This window comes from Argopecten irradians, chromosome 7, assembly GCF_041381155.1.
Source record: "Argopecten irradians isolate NY chromosome 7, Ai_NY, whole genome shotgun sequence".
Taxonomy (NCBI): Eukaryota; Metazoa; Mollusca; class Bivalvia; order Pectinida; family Pectinidae; genus Argopecten; species Argopecten irradians.
In genome coordinates this window covers 45,413,379-45,434,552 of record NC_091140.1, presented here as the reverse complement: position 1 = coordinate 45,434,552, position 21,174 = coordinate 45,413,379, and the positions used below count along the sequence as shown (strand labels likewise).

Here is a 21,174-nt window from a genome sequence, read left to right as displayed (position 1 = left end):
GATGGTATAAAAGAAAAACAAATATACAGTCCGATCGTGTTTGTAACTAATTCTTGATTTTTTATATCCTGTATTATAATGATAACAAATTCAGCTTTTAATGTGTGTATTATTATATGTAATAAGAACCATATGATATAATGCACTGTGAAATGATATTTTCTAGAAAAAAATAATATGTGTTTTAGTGTATTATTTTATTTTCATAATATACACGTATCATTTTACATTTAAAAAAACTATTTGTTCAAATGAAAACAAAGTTAACATGTCACTTATATCACATATAGTATAAAATTTTCGGAAAACTAAACTGCAATGCTATTTTATCATTTTGATACAAAAGAGGTCCAAACCTCACATCAATTGTTGTTTTCTAATTGATGAAACATACAATTGTTCTTCTTTATAATGTTACCATGATATATTTCAATTATATTGTAGTCCGAAGAAATTAGTGAATTAAGAAAAAATATGGAGTTGTAATATAAAATCCAAAATATCTTTAAAAAATACTAATATATAATATATTTAATATTAAAGTTATAGATGAATTAAAAGAATATGTATCTAATCTAAAACAAAATTATTTTAAATTATTCTTTTCAAACATTTTAAACGACTGTAAATCCTGACAGTGTCTTTCTCTACAGGCAGTATATAAAACCAGTTAGTGTAACATTAACAAATTATGAATGTTACATTGTATGTTGTTTTGTGTCTGCAATCATTTTATTTTTATATTTATATGCCTAATGTTTGGTTAATCTTATCATGTGTGTAATATAGTATTATTAAATAGTTACGGTATTTATTACATATTTTATCAACAGTGTGTTATTCTACAGGCAATATACATAAACAAGTAAGTGTAATGTTTACATATTCTGAATGTTACATTATAAATTGTTTTGTGTTTGCATTCAATCTATTTTTAAATTTATAGATCTAATGTATTATATTATAATTTGTTTTTTGTTTGCAATCAATTTATTTATTTTTAAATTTATAGACCTAATGTATTATTTATTTAATCTTAGGTGTAGTATAGTATTATATTTATTATATATTTTATCAACCATACTATTTCTACGGTACAATGTAACTCGGAGTGGATCCCGGGCAGTTCAGACGTACCGTGGACATAGTTTTCCGGATGGGAACACCAGCATCGGAAGCGTCTTTATCAAAAGAACCTCGGAAAGATAGGCGAGCCTTGCAGCGTAATACGGACCCAAATGATGTCTGTGGAAATATTGCGGATAATTATAACCTTTCTTTAATATCAAATCCACTCGGATAGACGATGATTCTTCATTTCTTTTTTATTATTATTATCTCAATAATGATTTCATGTAGTCAGAATTGTAGATTTGTTTTAAAAGCAATCTTAAAAATGTGAGATTTCATTTAGTCAAAAGTTTAGATAAGATAATTTTAAAAGCAATTTTAGAAATGTGAGTATTTCTTGAAGTGGCAATAAGTTAAGATGCGCTGAAGTGAGCGAACAATGCAGATTACAAAAGGGTGTGTAATTCAAGAAAGATGCGGCCAAACGATTGGTAACTTAATAAACAAAATAAGACTTCAATTTTTCAAAGTAATAAATATATACACACACATATATATATATATACATAATATCCATGAATATGTATACAAGCTGCAAGGCAATCGAAGATATATGAAATAGAAAATGAATCAATAAGTATCTGACATATTGATCATATAGGATTCAAATAAAATATATGTTGAGTAACAGTTCATCTAGCATGCTAATTATCATTACTTACCTTTCATATTTTCATATACACAGGTATAATTTCCAATCATATGATATTATTATAACTTTATATTTTCAATTATAGCATGATAACTAACGAAAAGAACAAGGCACGTATTGCATATGAATTTATAATTAATAGGATTAAAAAACATGCGTAGAGCAATGGAATGGCGAATGTCATGGGATGAAATTGTATTAGATAAAGCTGAAAATGTAGTTTGATTCCAAGGACATGCAAATGTCAAAGTTCGAATATAATGTAATTATTGTGCTTTGTAATTTTTTACTTGGCATAGAATTGAATAAGATAAACATGAGAATCATGCATGCAGTCGTATGTAGTAATATTCTGGTAATTAACTTAGGTAAAATTTGTCTAAGTTATATTTAAAAAAAAACAAGTCATGATTTGTTAAAATGAGCATGCGATGTTTATCATAAGAAATATCGTATGCAGAATAACTGCTCTGGCATCGTATCATAATATTTGTTTTTTTTTTATTTCACAACAAAGTCAAAATTCAATTATAAATTATGTTTCATTCGAAAGCAATCTCTTACAATATGACGAATTCTAAAACATGAACTATTTTTACATAAACGAAAACATGTAATAGTGTAGTAAAATCTATGTCAAGAAATAAAATAAAATAATATGTATACGTGATTGAAATCAAAATATAAGTTTAATATGAAAATAAATATTTGAAAATAGAAGAAAACTTTTTCACCTCTCTTGAGACTAAGAGACTAGCTTTAGTATTTAATCTAAAACAAAAGCTGTTTTAGATCAATTATTCTACAAGATTAACATGAGATATCTTGACCTTACCTTTGATTTCTTAGAATCTACGACAGATTTATAGATAAATTCACACCCTGCTATAAGTATAGCTAACGTCAAGCCTGATATGAGTATATAGAATATTCCAGCTACGTTATTAAGTGTTAATGCAGTCTGGCCGCCATCCTGAAATAGAAAACACATATAATGAATAGGATCCAAAATTATACACCATACCGTATTTTAACACAATAATCGTATCCGTCCCTATAAACACCCCTTCCTCAATAATATTACTAATATCGAATTAAATACAGATTTAAATTGTGTGCAATGTTAGCCCAAATATGATCCGGTTAAGCGCGCTTTCAATTGTTTTTCAATTGTAAGCCCCATAGAGGCTTACTGGGTCGTATACGGTACAAACAAATATTTATCAATGCAAGCTTTAAAATCAATTGCTATTTGATAATATTTCCAACAATACGTCATGCTTTGAATTGTTATCGCCAAACTGGACCTACTATGGAAGAGGCAACGAATGATTATGTTACAAAGTTTATATTTATATTCTTTCAAATAGAAAAGGACGAAAATATAGTCAAAATAGGATTTCCCCTAAAAGATTATAAAAAATACAAATATCCGAAATATATCATGTTTTTACATGCAAAATGTACATATTCTTATCGTATGCTAATAAACTCATGACGTCACAACCAATACGTTTGCACAAGCATAAACTACTCTGTAGTATGATAACACGTGAAATAAGGGATATGATCTACTTAAGTCTAAAAAGGAGGAATCAAAGTGACACTTACCGAGGCTGTTCCTGGTGAAGGACATTCAGACCGATCATCCCACCATCTCTTCTTAAGCTGCTGCAGCTCCCCAGATTCTCGTAAATGTAGTACTGCTAGTGTCAGCTTATCTCTGATCAATAGAAAATCCGATATATATATATTAAATAGTATTATATTTTACTTATTTCCATACATTTTACAGTGTGACATGTCTTAAAGGCCACCTCGATATGATCTATTCATGTGCATTTTATTGTTTTATTGTCAATTAATGCGAAAATGAAATGAACGGACACACAAACGTCGATATCAACAAAACATTATCATATAACATTAGTAATTTAATTAAGTTTCAATAATTATTATACATGTATAGCGAAATTAGAGTTGTGTTTACTAGTGTATATCTCCATATACAATGGGACTTTATTTCATTATGAATGGAAATTCATCTAACCCGAATTCACAACTTTCGAGTTTTACTGTACTAACCTGAGCGGGGAACCAACTGGCGTAGCAATACCATATCCTTTGGAATCTAAGTTCGTGCCAACTTTCATGGTATCGCATGGTTTTCTCATATTAGTATATTCGTTCATCGTTGATTCCACCAGGTAAGCATATTTACCATTTGATCTTCGTACTCTAGCAATACCTGCCGTATTATTGTTCACAAACACACTAGGTGTTGCAGAGGTCATGTATGCCCACATACGCTCATATATAGCGACTTTGGAATACTGCAATAAATATATTTCGTTAATAAGATAATTTTTATTTGTTCCACAGAATTTATGCGATAGATATTGTTGATAATTATTGTTATGTCGGATTGCATTTATGAAGTTTAAGCTGTCATTTAAGCCTTCCAACAACAAATTATATAAATTTGATACTGTTCACTGCTTCAGAAATGTAGATTTAAATGGTTGGTTTTATTAGTTTAACGTAAAGCATGTACCTGTTGGTTATAATCTAGTTGTAAAACGACTTAATGATTACACGACGTAACTTATTTCTACATGACCCTGTTTGCAGCGATAACTTGTCATCTTAACCATTGAACAAATATAATTTTACCTACAATTTGTCATAACATTGTTTGAAGATACCTTGAAGAAATCCTTTGTTGTTCCGGAGTTAAGCACACCATACTGTATATTAGTCTGCTTAGCTAAATCCTCTGCTGATTCTATGGGTGTATTCATTCGCTCTACTGTGAGAAAAGCCGCCAAGTTAGCTGTGTATGATGATATGATGATGAGTGTGAAAAACCACCATACGCTACCAACTACCCGACCCGATATTGCTCTGAAATGGAATTATTTTAAAACGGGTACAAATAATTGAATATTTAGACAAGTAAAACTAACAAGTTCAGATGATATTCATTAGAAGTACTCTTAATATTGATTTGTGTTCATGACACAACAAGGTACATATACCAACATGTATCATAATAAAAAAATGAAACATTATTTAATACAACATTCCGGCCCATTAAATGAAAATGTACATTAATGAAATGGCATGGTCAGACAATGAAATACTTCAAAATGATAAATAAAAATAAATTTACTTAAATTCCTTGTTTAACTTTAGAAGCACTTTACAGTCATGACTACATAATCTGAAATGCTACAATAAGCTTGCTATTGTATTATTATATAAGTGTAAGACAAGACACTGAAAATAAAAATCAACCTAGAGTTATCTTTCTTGTATATAACTCTTCTGAGTGAAAACATTGTGAAAGTTGCGTTAACTACATTATTTTGTAAATAACTAAAATGAAATCACAATTATTTGTCAAAAGCCAGACATTTACACACATAAACTCACATTTAACTACATACAATGTTGTGTGGGTAAGACATGTATACTATCGTGTATAATGAAGGTCTTTTAGCGTATTTTGGGTCAGCTTCACATAGGCTAACATAATCTGGATACGTTTTTATTGTATATTTGATAGTACTTCGTAACTGTTACTGAAAGCGTAGGGTTGCAAATATCTATTGAGAATCATTATTTCATGTTTCAGCTACATGTTTTATCAATATGTTTCATCCATATTGCACGAACTTAAATGTCACCCTTTTGGGCGGCCGATTCAAGGAAGGATATCCATTAAAATAAACGACAGTGAAACTTGCTTACGCGAAGATGTTAAACATTCAAATACTTCTAGCTTAGATCTATAGACGGTAATGGAGAACATATTTGATTTCCCTACAGGCTGAATTATACTTACTTCGGGGATATATCGCATCCTTGCTGCATAAAAGCCCCTAGAGAATACCAGAGACTGTTAGATATAGTAAAATCATTGGTTATGCTAGAGTCATCCTCCACGTGCCACTCTGTCGGGCTGAACCGGCTCACCAGAAACAGCACAACACTTACACCAACATAGGCGAATAAAATACACATCCAAATCTCGTACGATAACGGGTCCATGAACGAGAACACGTGAGCTTTAGCGTTACTTGGTTTCTTGATCATGATGCTGATTCCCAGACTCATGAATGGTTTAGTAAAATCTACCACCCTTTCTCTGGCTGACGAAATTGTTATAGGTGCGATGGCAAGGTCCGCTTCCTGCAATTCACAACGACTCAAGTGAGACATAACTTTTCTTAATATTTGATAGTTATTTATTTAATAGAAGATAATTACTCTAAAAGTTAATTTCTCTCCAACAAAATACTCTATCTTTCAATAATAAGAAAAAGAAAAACATTCATGTTTTGATTGATACATGTAGTAATCACAAATTTCTATACAATTATTTCAGAATTATAAAACTGGCAATACGTTATAGATCATTAAGATAAGTAAATAAAAATTTGGATAAAAATTCATCAGCCATTTGGCGTTTGGCTCTAAATATATTTTTCTCTTTAGGTATGCATGCACACATGTATGTAATAAAGGATGCACATATCTGTAAAGAGAAAAAAATATTTATTGAGCCAAACGCCTGTGTTATTACATACTGTAAAATAACTTATTTGCGCTTTCAATGAGTTTCCAAATTCGTGGTTTATTAGGTTTCGTTTTACGGCGAATTCTCATCGCTCACGAAATACGCAAATTTAACCGCATGTGAATATTAGTTTCCGTGGAGTACAAGGATTAAATAAGCAAATCTTACCCGACGAGTGAGTTCGCCAATCATTCCGTTCCACGTTCCATTCTCAAGTCTCGTTCCATAAGTGAGATCTTTTACTAAGCATATATCGTAAGTGAAGTTTACATACTCCGCAATTCTCGCTGCCAAATCGATACAAAAACCTTCAAATTTGTGCTTTCCACATCTCTCTTCCGTCGACATATATGGCCCGTGTTCTTTCAACGCATCTGTCTTTATCATTACATAAGGTGGGTCCTGCACAATAGATAATAGTATTAACAATACGTATCACTGTTCTTCCTAAACCGCCAATAAATGGTACTTCGAATTTTAAATTTCCTACATACGACATTGAGTTACCTTATAAGGTAACGTATTTGTTATATATTATTTGAGTGAAGGCATCTCGCACTAATCTTAGCTAGTAAAATGCATTCACTCATATTCATTTCTTCTTTGTAAAATAAATAGCTTTACACACAACAAGCTGATTGATTAGACTGTATATTTATTAAGGAATTAAAACGCTATGCCCAATACGGTTCCATATACTATTTGTAATAAAGACGGAGTACAAGGAAAAAGAAACCTTAATATCGTCGATCAAGTTCACAAAATATTCAAGGATTGTTAAGCGGGTAAATTGACATTCCCACAGACTCCTACCTTGCTGGGCGCATTCGTGATGACTGACTTACCAAAACTGTTGTGACGATTTTAGTCTCATTCACATCATTGGTTTTGGGGCCAGGTCTAGGAACAACTACCGGGTCATGGTGTTTCAAACCTTTCTCTCGAGTGTATTCCCCAACCTGGTAAAACAAGTTACTGTCATACAATTTGGTTCGATGTTATTTTAGCATTGCTAAAAGATAAATCGAGCTATTCGCATAACAGTTATTAAAATTTTAGAAGTTCGGTTATATGCATAAATTTCTGCCGTCCCGAGTTTTCTCTTCTGTATTCAAATTTCGTTGAATTTTTTAATTCAAATAAATCGCCTTGACTTGAAAATTGGTGTTATTATCTCACATAACGTAAAATATGTTTGACGTCTCTGATAGGTTGATATCACAACGCTGCTTTTCTATGGAGAAAAAATACCTAAAAATTTGGAATTTCACGGACAACAATAATACAATAATAAGGATCCAGTGTTTTATGGAAAACAACTGTTGATATTACTTTCTTGACCCATGCAGTTTACCTCATACCAAAATCAGAGGGTTCTCTCATCATTAACTGATTCCTCGCGGTTTTTATTGTATCATACTGACATGGTAATTTATTTAAGTTAGCCTTTGAGTAATCTTACCGTGTGCTACCTATAACGTAGGTCCTTATGTAAAATCATTCAAATATAACGTTTACTCTGTATAACGCGTTATAGAAATACATATTAACGACTTGATTTTCTTTGACGACTCTTTCAAAAAACAAACTACTGAGAACTGCAGATTATCATTTAAAATGTTCATTCAAATGTATTTTACCACCAGATAAGATATTTTTAAGTACGATGCGGATACAGAAAATAGTTACATGTCTTATTTTTGTAATCTAGAGATGTCTGTCTACATTATTTGATATCTTGATTGTAATTTCTAGCCGTGTGTCCGTCAAGGTAGCACGTGTTTAAGTGTTTGAAAACTTCACCTTGGCTCTTTCCATGGTCATCGTCGTCTGTATCAGTGGCAGTTTAAACTTTTTCCGGAATCCTCTATCATCAAACTGGACTGTCCCAGTAAACCCGTTATAGGTCGTCTGTAAATAAATAATTAATATTGATCATTATCGAAGTACAATTTTGACAGAAAAATTAAACCCTTCGGATAAACACGGATAGTGTATATGATACATTTTGTTAACATCTCAGAACTCTCAACGCCATTAGTACAAAGTTCTTAGAAAACAAATACAAACATATAGAATGGTACACATATCGTAATTTTGACTACTCACATTTCGTAAAGCTCTCATGAAGTTTTTACCCGGTGATCCTCTGACAGTGGCGTCACCGACCCTGCAGTTTAAGCCTGTAAGTCTTTGGTCGTGGCGATCGGATTTTAATTTCTTCGCTGCTTTGTGAATAAGCCGCACTGCATCTAGTACAAGTGCCTTTTCAAGCTGTGAAAAAATAGCAAATTCATTAAAAACGTTCAGAGAAATATTGAAAACAAATGGACATCACAAATAAATATAGGTATATTCTCAATGTGTTTTCTTTTCCTAGGATTAAAAGTTAAAGATTATTTTTCTGGAATTAGGCTGGACCATTTCTTTGAGTTGTCCTATGAACTTAGATTTCATTAGTGACTTTGCTAGTAAGGTATCTGGTTATCTGGTAAAGTGTCAAGATCGTTTACAAAATGATATATTCGATTTTAGGATAAATATCATAAGCTTTATTCGTTTTCAATGACACGGTGCATTATGTGATGTAGTTTTCACAAAAATATAATGTTCAGCGAGGAATTGTATTTCTGCTCGAACCATTGCAACGCATACTTATCAATTTTAGTCCTTTGTTGAGGTCAATATGGTGTTAAATTGCCTGAGTAGAATAAATAAGGACCAAGGGCGTAGCCCAAGGTAACTATTTTAAATTATATAAGGAAATAACACCATATGGCACGAAACTAAGGTTCTTAATTTTCATATTAGATATGATAATTGTTTCAAATGTTTGCTTCGTGCTAAGTAATATAGACATGCATGGATAATGGCTCAACTAAATCTTCCCGGAAAACTCGACGTCAGGGTATTGTGACGTCATAATCGGTGTTTCTAAAAACTGAATCAGCGAGTTGATATGCTAAAAGTCGCCTCGATGTGACTGTGTATCGGCCAATGAGAGTGGTGGAAAATCGGAGCATATCTAATCTATATATAACAACATGCAAGTAAGCTTATATACATTTTAATATTGATTTACATACGGTAATTTTGGTGTTGTTTATTGTAGCATAAATATCTCTATCTTTGCTCTGTGCTGGTCCATCCTTTGTCGCATTCAGCTGAAATCCAGTTACATTTAAACCACTTTTCAGGGTCTCTTCTCCCATATCGTTTATGTCCTGTTCCAAAGAATATGACATATAGAAATGTTAGAAACAGGTGCTTGTAGATATGGAATTTATTACAGGTGATTTGAGTCTACATCTTACCATGACAACGTCTTATGCGACTGTATTTTGTCAGTAATAAAGGGGAATATATTTCATATCCAACAGCCATGATGATGTGTCATCTTTTTCTGTGAACGTATATATGAAAATGAAAATTGTCATGTGCCACTGAATTTGTCAGTTGTTTCATTAAGGATATGACTGATGCAATACATATAACTACTATGGAAAGAATAACGTCAGCTATTAAATACCTAATGCATTGTTAACACATTAAATGGCGAATTAACAATATAGTTACCTACTGGGTATTCTAAAAGAACATTGTGTTAATATCAACGTCTAATTGAAAAAAAAGTTATAAATAGATATAAGTCAGTCGTGTTCGATTTAATATATCAAAACTATTGTAGAATGACCTACTTACCAGATCAGCTAGTAAAAAATGGAATCTGTTGTTGATCATATCTGGGGCAGTTCTCTGTAAAAACAATATATGAATTACAAATGCTAATTACAGTTAACAATTAAACGATTGTTAGATTGCATGTATTGCAAATATAAATGCAATTTGGGAGGTAAATAAATATAATAGCTCCACTTATCATTCATTTGTTATATGTTCATTTTGTTTTCTATTTCAAAGTAAAACATAATTTGGATGCGAGTGAATACTTGAATTTCCCGTTTCAACTATTTAACCTGAACAGCCAAGGTCAATGTGATAAAAGATAATTCCTATAAAATTTGCAAATTCAACCACGCTGTATTTAAATACAGACATTTCAAAGATTTTTAAATAGTTTCATAACCAAACTGGTTCATTCAACCACAATATCAATTTTTTCTGTGCGGACTAACTTTGTGTCAGTAAACAGGACTCCTATTCATGTATATACGAATTACTACAACAATTCTCACAAATAGAAGCTCATTCTGTAGACGTCGCGCATTTATCTGCAAAAATTTGCTGCTTTGAATAATCATACAAATAATATTAATTGCAAGTGTAAAAAAACTGCCTTCTGAAATTAACTGATTATCTATTGTTTACGATTGACATAGAAGGTCATTACAACACAGTTAAATTTTAAGGTTGTTATTATTTCACATTCCCACACTTGCAATAAAACTTCTGTATGATTTTTATCTATTTCATTCTTAAATGTTTCATGGGTATGTTATCAATAAAGGTTACATGTTTCTAATTTTAATATAAGTGTTTTGTCCGGTAGAGGTCAGCTTCACAGAATCATTATCATCATAACTTAGCGAAAGATGTGCAAGTCTGTACAAATTATCCAAATAATGAATGATGCTTCTACAAATGATAAATAATAATTTTAAAATCACCCACGTAAACTCTCATTCTCTTGTAATTGGAAATACCGTATAGTTGGTAAGTTCGCGGATATACATTTTCGCGATTTACTGCTCGAAACTTATTTGCGAGTGACAATTTTCTTTAATTATCTTTGTAACTCTCGCAAGCGTTTTATATACGACAAGCTCCAATATGTTCAATAATTATTTTCATAAATTTCGCGCGGCATTAATTTTTGCGGATCTGGGTCTATTCCCAAATTTAGTGAAAATGAAACCCTCGCGAATATTAACAACTACACAGTAGTTAATTCATTTACAGTTGACATTTGTTACAATGGATTTACGTAATGGAGTTACATCACTTACTATGCTCATTATGAGTTTTCTGGCCTGGTCAGTAGCGATGTCCAGCAATACCCTAAGGTCAGTGTCTTTGATTGCCCCATATGTTTGTTTCAATAGCTCAAACGACTCAACAGCATCTTCCACTCGCTTAACATTGATGTCTATTAATTCATACTCTCTTACGTTAAATGCCTGAAATAGCTGTTGTAACCGCACTAACCCTGACAAAGAAAGAAAATACAAAAATATACAAAAATATCTACGACTATGAATGTACATGTATATCACATCATGCACATACACACAAGGATGGAATCGGATAAGTTAGTGACATTGTTTGGAAATCCACATACTCACTTTTAAGTTTTATCGATAGATTAAAATGCTAGAATTTGTATGCCTATTAACACAACTGACTTAAAGAAACCGTTCCACAGAGTAGTTTTGTCAATATATATGCCTGTTTCACAATTATCTTGGCAGGATTTCATTCTTTGTATATCAAAGCATTTCATTATATTTATATATTGTAAAATAAACAAATGCGCCGTAGCAACCAGATGCTAAAACAAAATTACCGATTTGGTCCCCAAAATTGCTTTGAAGGAAGAAATGCCGATTTTTGAGGCTTATTTGTTCATAAGTGAAACTAATGGGCGTCATTGTATATGTGTGCACCGGGACTCACTGCTCTAAATTGAGTTGGGTATTCAACCTTTACCAGTATGTTCTGTAGCTTTAGCTCCTTTGTGTTGAAAACTTTTGAAACATGATCAGGTACAAAAATCAACCCACATAACGTGGAAATGTGAACATTAAATCTCCTTTGGAAATTTACCACTGAGCAACAAAGACATGCATAGATGAAGACAATTCTCTTTTTCACAGAATGTCTGCGTAAGGAGTGAGATTTCATGGATATTTCATGTGTATTATCTCATCTTATAGTAAGCTCTTCAGCAAATGCAAACGATATATCATCCAACTAAAATTGCTATATTAAGACCACATAGCTTCAATTTTCTGTACTAAAGTCACGTGGATTTGACATACGAGCTGAGAACTGCAAATGACGTAATATTCCCAAAAGATAGGGGAGCTTGATACATAAGAGGCAAAAAATATGAATTCCACTTTTGGAAACAGGCCAAATATTTTGTAACTTTATTTCTAAAGAAGTATCAATGAACCCGCTTAGTATCATTGTATTACACGATTGACGTCATAGGGAAATTACCCGTATGTGTCTATAAACCTCCTTCGGAGCACGCGATAACACCGTCAGATGGCTTGGGCACAGAGTATTCATCAACAAAACATGTATTCAGATTTGCTATCGATACGCTGTTTGTCTGAGGGCAAGCTCACCGATATAGCTCACAGCTGCCAAATAGGTGTTCAGATACAAATAGCATTGTCAGAACATTAAAATATTTCTGTCTGGGCCCATTTCATTATTTGTGTTCACGTTAGGAGACCAAACATAGCGATACCAAGAATGATTTCCGAATTATTGCTTCTTAAATCTATCGCCAAACAAATTCGGCATGAAATAATCAATTTACAACATTTTAAAAAGGAATTACAAATAGTACATCTCCTTCATCTAAGGCGGTATTGTTGGTTTAAGTTATATTTTATGCTATACATTATAACAAGGCAGTGTCCTCATCACAGTCTTGATAGCCGTCATCCTCGATATCTAGGGATTACTATCACTGTCGTCATATATACTTCTGCACTATGTCAAGGCAAAATGTAAGGCTCTGTGTACGATAACAGATAACACATGTAGGTTCGATACTTTGATATGCAACACACGAATGCATTATAGATACACTTGCAACCAGAGTGAGAAAATGCAGAACATGTAAAATGTAAAAAAAAGTTCGTTAATGATCAAATCGCTAGGATTCTGACGCGCGAACATAATCAGCTTTGCGTTAAGTGTATTGACCAAAGGATAAAATCCACGGAATTTACTATACTACAGAAGGACGATGCCCCAAATGTTTAAAGATGCTCCACCGCAGACAGAGCATAAACGAAAATAATCGTTTGAACAATTATTGGTGTTTGATAGTTTAAATGCATGTCTAATTAACACAAAAAATATAAGATACAAATGTATCTTGTTTTGCGTTTGGTGCAATTAGTACTGCATTCCGTATAGGATAAAATGCCATGGACTTGTTTTTCGTGTCGCAATTTGTTATCTTAAATATTTTCAGCTCAAAGTATCATGAAATGCTCAAACATTTCAATGGTGTAAAAAGTAACTTTTGTAACTAAGGGAAAATACTTATTTGTCCGCTCCTGGTTTAAATACGGAAAAATGCTGTAGCATCTTTTAAAAAAGGGTTGTCATTCGAGACATCTGAAAACGTAAAAGACAGCGAATCGATGGCATTGACCTACCTTCATCCGTATCATACATATAGAAAAATTCTTTCCAGTCGTAATGGACGATGACGTCAACGATACCGTCGATGTAGTGGGGCCTCATATACAGCTGGTAGGGGTCATCGGAAGTAGAGTTTTGGGGCATGTTCAATGTTATAAACGGCGAGTGGAAAGTGTCGCTATATGACTGTATCGTTGACAAGGCACAAACTTTTGACATTCCAACGAATGCGAGAACTCCATTTTCTAGCTGTTCGCATACTGAAACAAAAAAAAATATGATAGGAAGATTTGTGATACATGTCAATTATTTCAACATTAATACTATTCCAGATCTCGGAGCCAAAATAGTATAGTTGTCAAAAAGATCAATGCCCTCTCATTCACAATAACCTCTGACAATGCAAACCAGTCGTCAAAATTGCCATGGAAACATTTTAAGGTTTACATTGTATTGAATAAGATGTTATTGAAAGACAACTGATATGAAATGCACAATTAAAATATAAGACAAACACAAAAATAAAAGAAGTTGTGGAGTTCTCATTCAGTTTTAGATAGTAGTTTAATTGTGTATTGGAGAGTGTTTGTATTTTCAGGGTTATTCTGTTTAAGGTTAACATCTTCAACATTGCGTGAAGCAAATGAATTTCCAAATGGTTTATGACACTAAGCCACTGTTAATCTAATCACGATAATTAAGTTTAGAGTATGTGTTATACAATACTGTCCTTGGAATAACATTTAGGATAATTATAACAAATGCAGTAAAATGCTGACATCTTACATGTAAACTACATTTACATGGCCCATAACTGTCTCTCGTGTATTATTAACACTATATGTTTTAAATTCTAATGCAGAAAAAGTTGATTTTCAATACCGTTGATTTGTTTTATATAGTTAGGTATGGGGGAAATAGACGTATTGGAAGCTAGCCTGTCTCATGCAATATTAACACACCATGTTTCACACAGATGCAAAATTATATTATTTACATCTACTAGCGGGTCTGGACCATTAATGGTGGTAATTCAGACACGACAACACGATAAAGGCTCTATCAAATCCTGAATGGGCGGGTGTTAGAGCGGTTCGATATTCATTTGAGAAGGAATGCGTGAAGCCATGATTTATATGTTTATAGTACGTAGAGTGGTGTCAAATATGTATTGGGATTTCCATGGTGTCCTCTTCAAATGCTGTGAATATAAATACCATGGGATCTCCGGGATATGATTCCTACAGCGACTTGGACGTGCACGTGATAAATGGACGCCATGATTGATGGACGCTCTGTCACTAATGCATACGTCATTATAAAGCGTGTACACGTCATCTCAAACACGCGGCGTTCCTTATGACGGGGTCAATAGTTCATCTATTGTTTACAACCAACTAGTAAATCTTGAAACCCATGAGAGATATGTGATATATCAAATATTGGCATCTTGGTTGTTTTGTCATTAACAGTGATTTGATCTGTTATTATCACTGAAAACTAATCTGATATCAAGATATTCAAAAGGGATATGCTCCCATAATAACTTTTATGTTTAACTTTGTATTAAAAAGCAATAGCGATCCCCATGATAAAATTATTCGGTGCAATATGAAATAATTGTCTTGAAACAATCTCGATGTATTCAATATCCTTCTTTATTTCTGAAAGCTTATAGTACTTTGCAACATTTTAAACAATAAAAAAAAATTAGGAAATGGACGCTCCGTATACAAAACCTTTACAATCATTAAAACGAATCAAAATGTGTATATAACATTAGGTTTAACTGTTAATTGCACAGTCCACACTGTTAAAATGGCTGACTATTTTGGTTTATAATGACGAATACGCGTTTACATTTTCGTTTCATTGAATTCGTGGCGTAGGCAAAGTGGTTGAGGTATCATGCGTTCTACCTCGAAAAAGGGGCCATGATTCTCAAGTGGCCAGTTGTGTTCTAACCACTTACTTACAACTTCTGGTTAGCTAAACGAGCATAACTTCTGTTCCATTGGCAAAGTCTGTATCCACATGCTAAGCAGTAGCTACTGATTACTCGGCAGAATAATTGACTATTGACGGTGTTAAATCGGGACACTTCAGAAATTCTGTTCGGAAAATTCAACACTTTGACTTTAATTTTACAAATTATTTTAACGCCGCATCAGACATCAAGTTTCACAATATAATTCACAAGAGAAGGCAGAGAAAATTAAAAATCTCGAAAAATCAATTATAAAATGCAATCCGTTATCAACATTATTTTGCTCCTGCATTGGTTATTAACGAAGGAATTGCTGACAATTATTTCGATTATTTGTATCAGATGAATTTAAATGATGCATCGAAGCTCTCCGAACTATTCCATTCACGGACATTGAGTAGTCGCGGCAATGAAAAGCTCTGCAATCCTCACGGAAACGTAAGTTCACTGCACGCCAGAGCCTCCTTTCTATGGCTTCCGGCTGGAACGAACACTGAAACTATTAGTTGTAGGATGAATGATTTTTAGAATTGATTCCGTAATTGAACATCAAATAGAAGTACAGGCTAACATATTTAGATCGATATGGCCAGAGGTCTGGGCGATGTCCCCTAAGTAACCACGCCATAATTTGATTGTTAGGAGAAGAGTGTAGTTTCACCGCATAATATTGGCAAGGAGTGGATATATTGATCTAGATCCCGAACAAGGCCCCAAGTGTAAACTAAATTTATTAATCACATCTCTTATGTAGATAATCGTTATACTACTCTCCAGCTTCATACATACACTATTTTTTGTACATTTATAGATGTTTTCAAATATCTAAAAAGATTTCCTTACAGCGTTGGGCACTTTAGGTTTGTAGTGCATTAAAGATACATTATTCGAACTAATTGTTAAACCATTTCTGTACCTTACCAACAACCAAATTATACTCCTTAATGTAATCGTCTCCTATTTAATGCAATTCAAACCAAGCTCACTGCAGGAATAGGTGACGGAAAGCCAATCTACAAGCCCGACCTTGGTACTAAGAATTCGTTATGCATTTAAGGTAGAGAAGCTTTAAGAAACACGTGATCGTCTGCGTCATTAAAGCGCTCAAGGTCATTGAAGGTCAAGTGAACTTTGGCACGAAATTAAATTCCCTATTGCTATGCAATACAACTGAGCAGAACTTGGTTTGTACAATTGAAGGTAATGTGAGTAGACAAAACAACTTTTTACTGTAAGTTCACTCACTCTCACTGATTTACACGTTTGTGTGGCACAAAAGTACAGTCTTTTAACAATATAACCTGATAGTTGGAAGTCACGTATTGGTTACATACTATAATGGCGTAGTTGTTATTGTTTTCAAAATGATTTCTTAATTCAAATCTAAATCCAACAAACTTATGTGACATAACAATATATTCAATTTAATCCTTTATCGTATATATAAATTTTGACCCTATAATTCCATTTGTACTGATGAACTTGTTTCTCTTGCAAATTATTACGCTGCCATATCAACCAATCCAATTCAATGTTATTGACGGCGACTTATGGTAGTTATGGGCAGTTACATGTTATCTAATTTCTATCCAATGAAAATGTTTGTTACAAGTAAGTTTAAATCATATTAACGTCAAATTGACGTGACTTTAAATGACACAGACATAAACCGCTTTCAAATACCAAACGTATTGCATTAAGAAATTTGATGTTCTATAACGTTATATGCACACGTGGGGAAGATAGGCAATGACAAGCAATAAACAATATTAAAAAAAGCATAGTAGCGCATAGCCCATCAGATCGCAAATGTACTTTCAAGACAATTTGAAAGAACAGTAGACATGGATGAATACAACCCCATTCTTCTCTTCAAGCGTTTATTACTGCAGAATATGTTCAAGAGCTTTGTACTGTTTATATAGTGAAAACCAACTTCTTTCGCGGCTAATAAATTTCGCTATTTCCGTTTCAAAACATGTTCGCGAAGAGTAACATTAAATCTTTTATTTGGAGAGCGAAATTTGCGATAGTAAATCGCACGCGAAAGAAAGTTGGTTTATAGTAAACACCGTTTTGGTTAATTCAAAAACATATTTAAAAATGGTGCAATTGAATATCTTTCCTTATTTCTGAATGGGTTTAAAAGCTTATCTTAAATCAAGCGAAGTATTTCCCATTACATACTGTAGATATGATCATTTGTTTTTAATTTGTGTGATTATTGCAACATTATAAAAACTAAGTGGATACGTTCACGTCTGCTCCGATTTCGACCCGAGAAACTTAGCAGCTTGCATGTAAGAGAAATGAAATACTAAGTTGATATTTCAAAACAAAACGAATGTTTGACACTTCTTTGATCTACAGTGGTGTGTCGACACATGTGATCTGAAGGAGATGCTTGACGGTATGAACATCTGAATAATTTAGATTTTCTATGAATAGTTTATGTATCGTAATGGATATTTCGTACACATCATTTTAATTGGGTTTGAAATGGATATGTGAGTTTCAAAGGGAAACAGTTTTGAAAACAAAGGGTGTTAAACTAATAAAGTAAACCAGCTCTCGTATGCGGATTCCTGTTTCACTCAAGGGCTTTGTGTATTGGCATTTTGCAACATATTTTGGAGCAATGTACTAAATTAGATTTACAAACGGTTAGAAACTTACTGCAGTGCCAATTTTCTCTGGCAAAATGTTTAGATATCATACCCTATATATCAAACCTACGTGTGAAAATTTTGAAGTCCCTTCCTGAAAGATTCGATTTGAATCTGATTCATGTAAAATCAATGAGATGTAGAATTAGGACACTATTTTGTATTCCACTCATTCATTCCAAACTTTACATTTGAATACATGCCTAAGTGCAACGCTAACAGAGCATGAATATATTAAAATAATTTACTCAATTATATTACTGATATTTCAAAAGAACCTAAAGCGTGATCAAATTGCAGATTGTGTGAATAGTTTCGTATGTATAGATTTCATATGCTAAATGAATATGTAACATAAGAGTTCTCTTGAACCTTCATTTCTGTATTATATTATTGCTTCTTTGCATATAAAATAATTATCTTCCCTTGCGGATATGTATAGATTGAGACGTCACGTGTTTGTTAAAATTACACGGAGGATAAATTTCAACGTTCAAAAGTTCATCGATCACTATAAATGCGAATATATACGATACTATTGTTTTGCCGCGGATTTAACGTGAATTGAACGAAAATAAACCAATCACGAAATTTACATTATATAAAACAGAGACGAGTTTTCTTAAAGGTGTTCAAACATTTGAATTTTTTAAAATTATTTCTCGCGAAAATAAAGTGGTTTTATGTAGAGCGATTTCTTTGATGTAGCAAAAAGGTTGGTTTATGTTATAACAAACATTCAAAAGAAAGCTGTCGATAGTTATTTGTATGTTTTGGTGGTTTATTATTTAAAAATATGAAAAAAACCTAAATTAGTATAATGTTTACGACGAACACTTTTCCAAGAAATTTGGACCAAATCAAGCTTAAGTATCAAGCTGACAATAGATACGTAAGCAATCAGTGTTCAACGTGTTCTATATGAGTGTTTGTGTTGAACTACCCAAGCAAAGCAAGCCTGGGATAATATTATCTCAGGAAACACTATTCAGCTCCACGCACATCACGCTTCAGATTGTTTACTTGTTCTATTGGACAGCAAACATCTTTGATAGACCTAAGCTACACAAGGTCAAGGCGGAGGAGCAATGAAGCAACGTGGTATTTGCAAGGCATCGAAGAACCTGTCGTTTGTGATTCTATGTGATTCCATGAATCAATCATGAACACTTTTAATAAATTTATGTTTTTTTTTTTTTTTTTTTTTTTTTTTTTTGTCATTATAAAATCAAATTTAAAACCATCAATATGTGATATAATTTCTTTCTTGATCTACAATTTATGTCCATACGTCTCAAAATATCTATTTTACCGTACTAATGACAAAACATATTTACAATAATTTTGGTATAAATTAATAAACATTTCATGTTATTTTTAAAACATTTAACATTTACGTGTTCCTCGAGCAAAGAAAAACTGCATACCTATCTTAATTTCTAAAATTTCATTTCTATTTGTATTTCTTTTTGAGATGTTTGGACCATCGTTTGACTGCACGTAGACAATCAATGGTAATATACTTTGTCAACCATCGACTTTCAATACATTATACACTAAATTCGGTTTTCAGGCATTAAATTTTAATCCGGCTTTGGAATCCGTTACTTAGAGTATCGTCGGAAATCGAAATTCGCATTCAAGGCTTAAGTGAACAGAACACAGACAAAGTGAAATTGCTACAGCATTGTTAAATGGATGTTTTCGGCCTCGACTTCATCGGTAGCCTTAGGCGATTTTATACCGAGCTCGGGACTACATCTGTATTAGGGTTCCACCGAATTCCCGTAATAGATCTGGCTCTACACTGGGGTGTAATGAACATCCCTCCGTGAACAAATCAATCAATTTCAGCATATGTGAGTCGTGAATTGGTACGGAAAATTGGTCCATATGTATATAACAAGCCCAATGGCTAGTGTTAAGAGTGTCCAATCGATCTGTAAACCCCTTCCCTCTAATTTACAACTACCAGCGAATCAGATATCTTATCACTTAACAGCTGGTCAACGACCACGGCTTAATATTAGTACTTTTCTGGTGAACCCATGGCTGACACTGTATGGTTGTTTAATTTCGCTTTTTAAAATCGTTAGTCAAAATGTCTCATTAATAGAATCACTACTGCGTCTAAAACCTGAACAAAAGGTGATGATGCTTTCTTTTTTAAACTTTAGGTTAACTGTTAATGATTTTGGTTCTATTTCACCTCCATTTCAGGAAGGGAAATAAGCAGGTATTCGTGTGTTGAAAATAACGAAAGCTGCAGAAATCTACGACTGTTATGTATTGCACCGACTTTAAAAAACAACTTTCGGAGTCACTTGAGCAAATGGAATATACAACGTTTATCTATTCAACACATGTACTTCCAGAAAATAAATTACAATTGTCTCTTCAAAGTGTAAATAAGTGAGTGGTATTATGGTACCTAAGTCATCGTTTTATCCTGATATTAAAAATATTCAGGTTGGTAATATTGAGTTTTATTAAAAATTACAGAGAGTTCATGAATTTCTTAAATATCAAATACACCCACACTGTGAGGATTTCATTTCGAAATATCTTTAATAAGCATTTCATATTATTTATTATATAAAATCAAACAGACGACTGAAGTAGAACAGAATAGGATACACAACTGGCTAGCCTTTTACTATTGAGAACGTATTTCTTTCCACCACTCCCAGCATAAACATACATAATCCACATTACAATGTAACATATGTCTCCATGGGTTTTAATGAAATTGTGCATGTTAAAACGAGATTAAGTAAACAACTTTTAAAATATACCCTCCAGGACG

General features: G+C 32.8%; 1 protein-coding gene across 1 annotated transcript in view; it reads right to left on the bottom strand.

The window, feature by feature from the left end:
* LOC138326687 (glutamate receptor-like) overlaps nucleotides 1–21,174 on the bottom strand; it is a 66,609-nt gene that overhangs the window by 2,635 nt on the left and 42,800 nt on the right. Inside the window, exons 3-16 of the mRNA XM_069272689.1 lie at nucleotides 13,730–13,975; nucleotides 11,333–11,532; nucleotides 10,068–10,121; nucleotides 9,452–9,589; nucleotides 8,475–8,639; nucleotides 8,169–8,276; nucleotides 7,211–7,324; nucleotides 6,534–6,767; nucleotides 5,631–5,977; nucleotides 4,489–4,687; nucleotides 3,869–4,116; nucleotides 3,395–3,506; nucleotides 2,619–2,756; nucleotides 1,138–1,245 (exon numbers count right to left, since the gene is read on the bottom strand). Coding sequence (XP_069128790.1) covers nucleotides 1,138–1,245; nucleotides 2,619–2,756; nucleotides 3,395–3,506; nucleotides 3,869–4,116; nucleotides 4,489–4,687; nucleotides 5,631–5,977; nucleotides 6,534–6,767; nucleotides 7,211–7,324; nucleotides 8,169–8,276; nucleotides 8,475–8,639; nucleotides 9,452–9,589; nucleotides 10,068–10,121; nucleotides 11,333–11,532; nucleotides 13,730–13,975 — 2,411 coding nt within the window. The remainder of the gene's footprint in view (nucleotides 1–1,137; nucleotides 1,246–2,618; nucleotides 2,757–3,394; nucleotides 3,507–3,868; nucleotides 4,117–4,488; nucleotides 4,688–5,630; nucleotides 5,978–6,533; nucleotides 6,768–7,210; nucleotides 7,325–8,168; nucleotides 8,277–8,474; nucleotides 8,640–9,451; nucleotides 9,590–10,067; nucleotides 10,122–11,332; nucleotides 11,533–13,729; nucleotides 13,976–21,174) is intronic.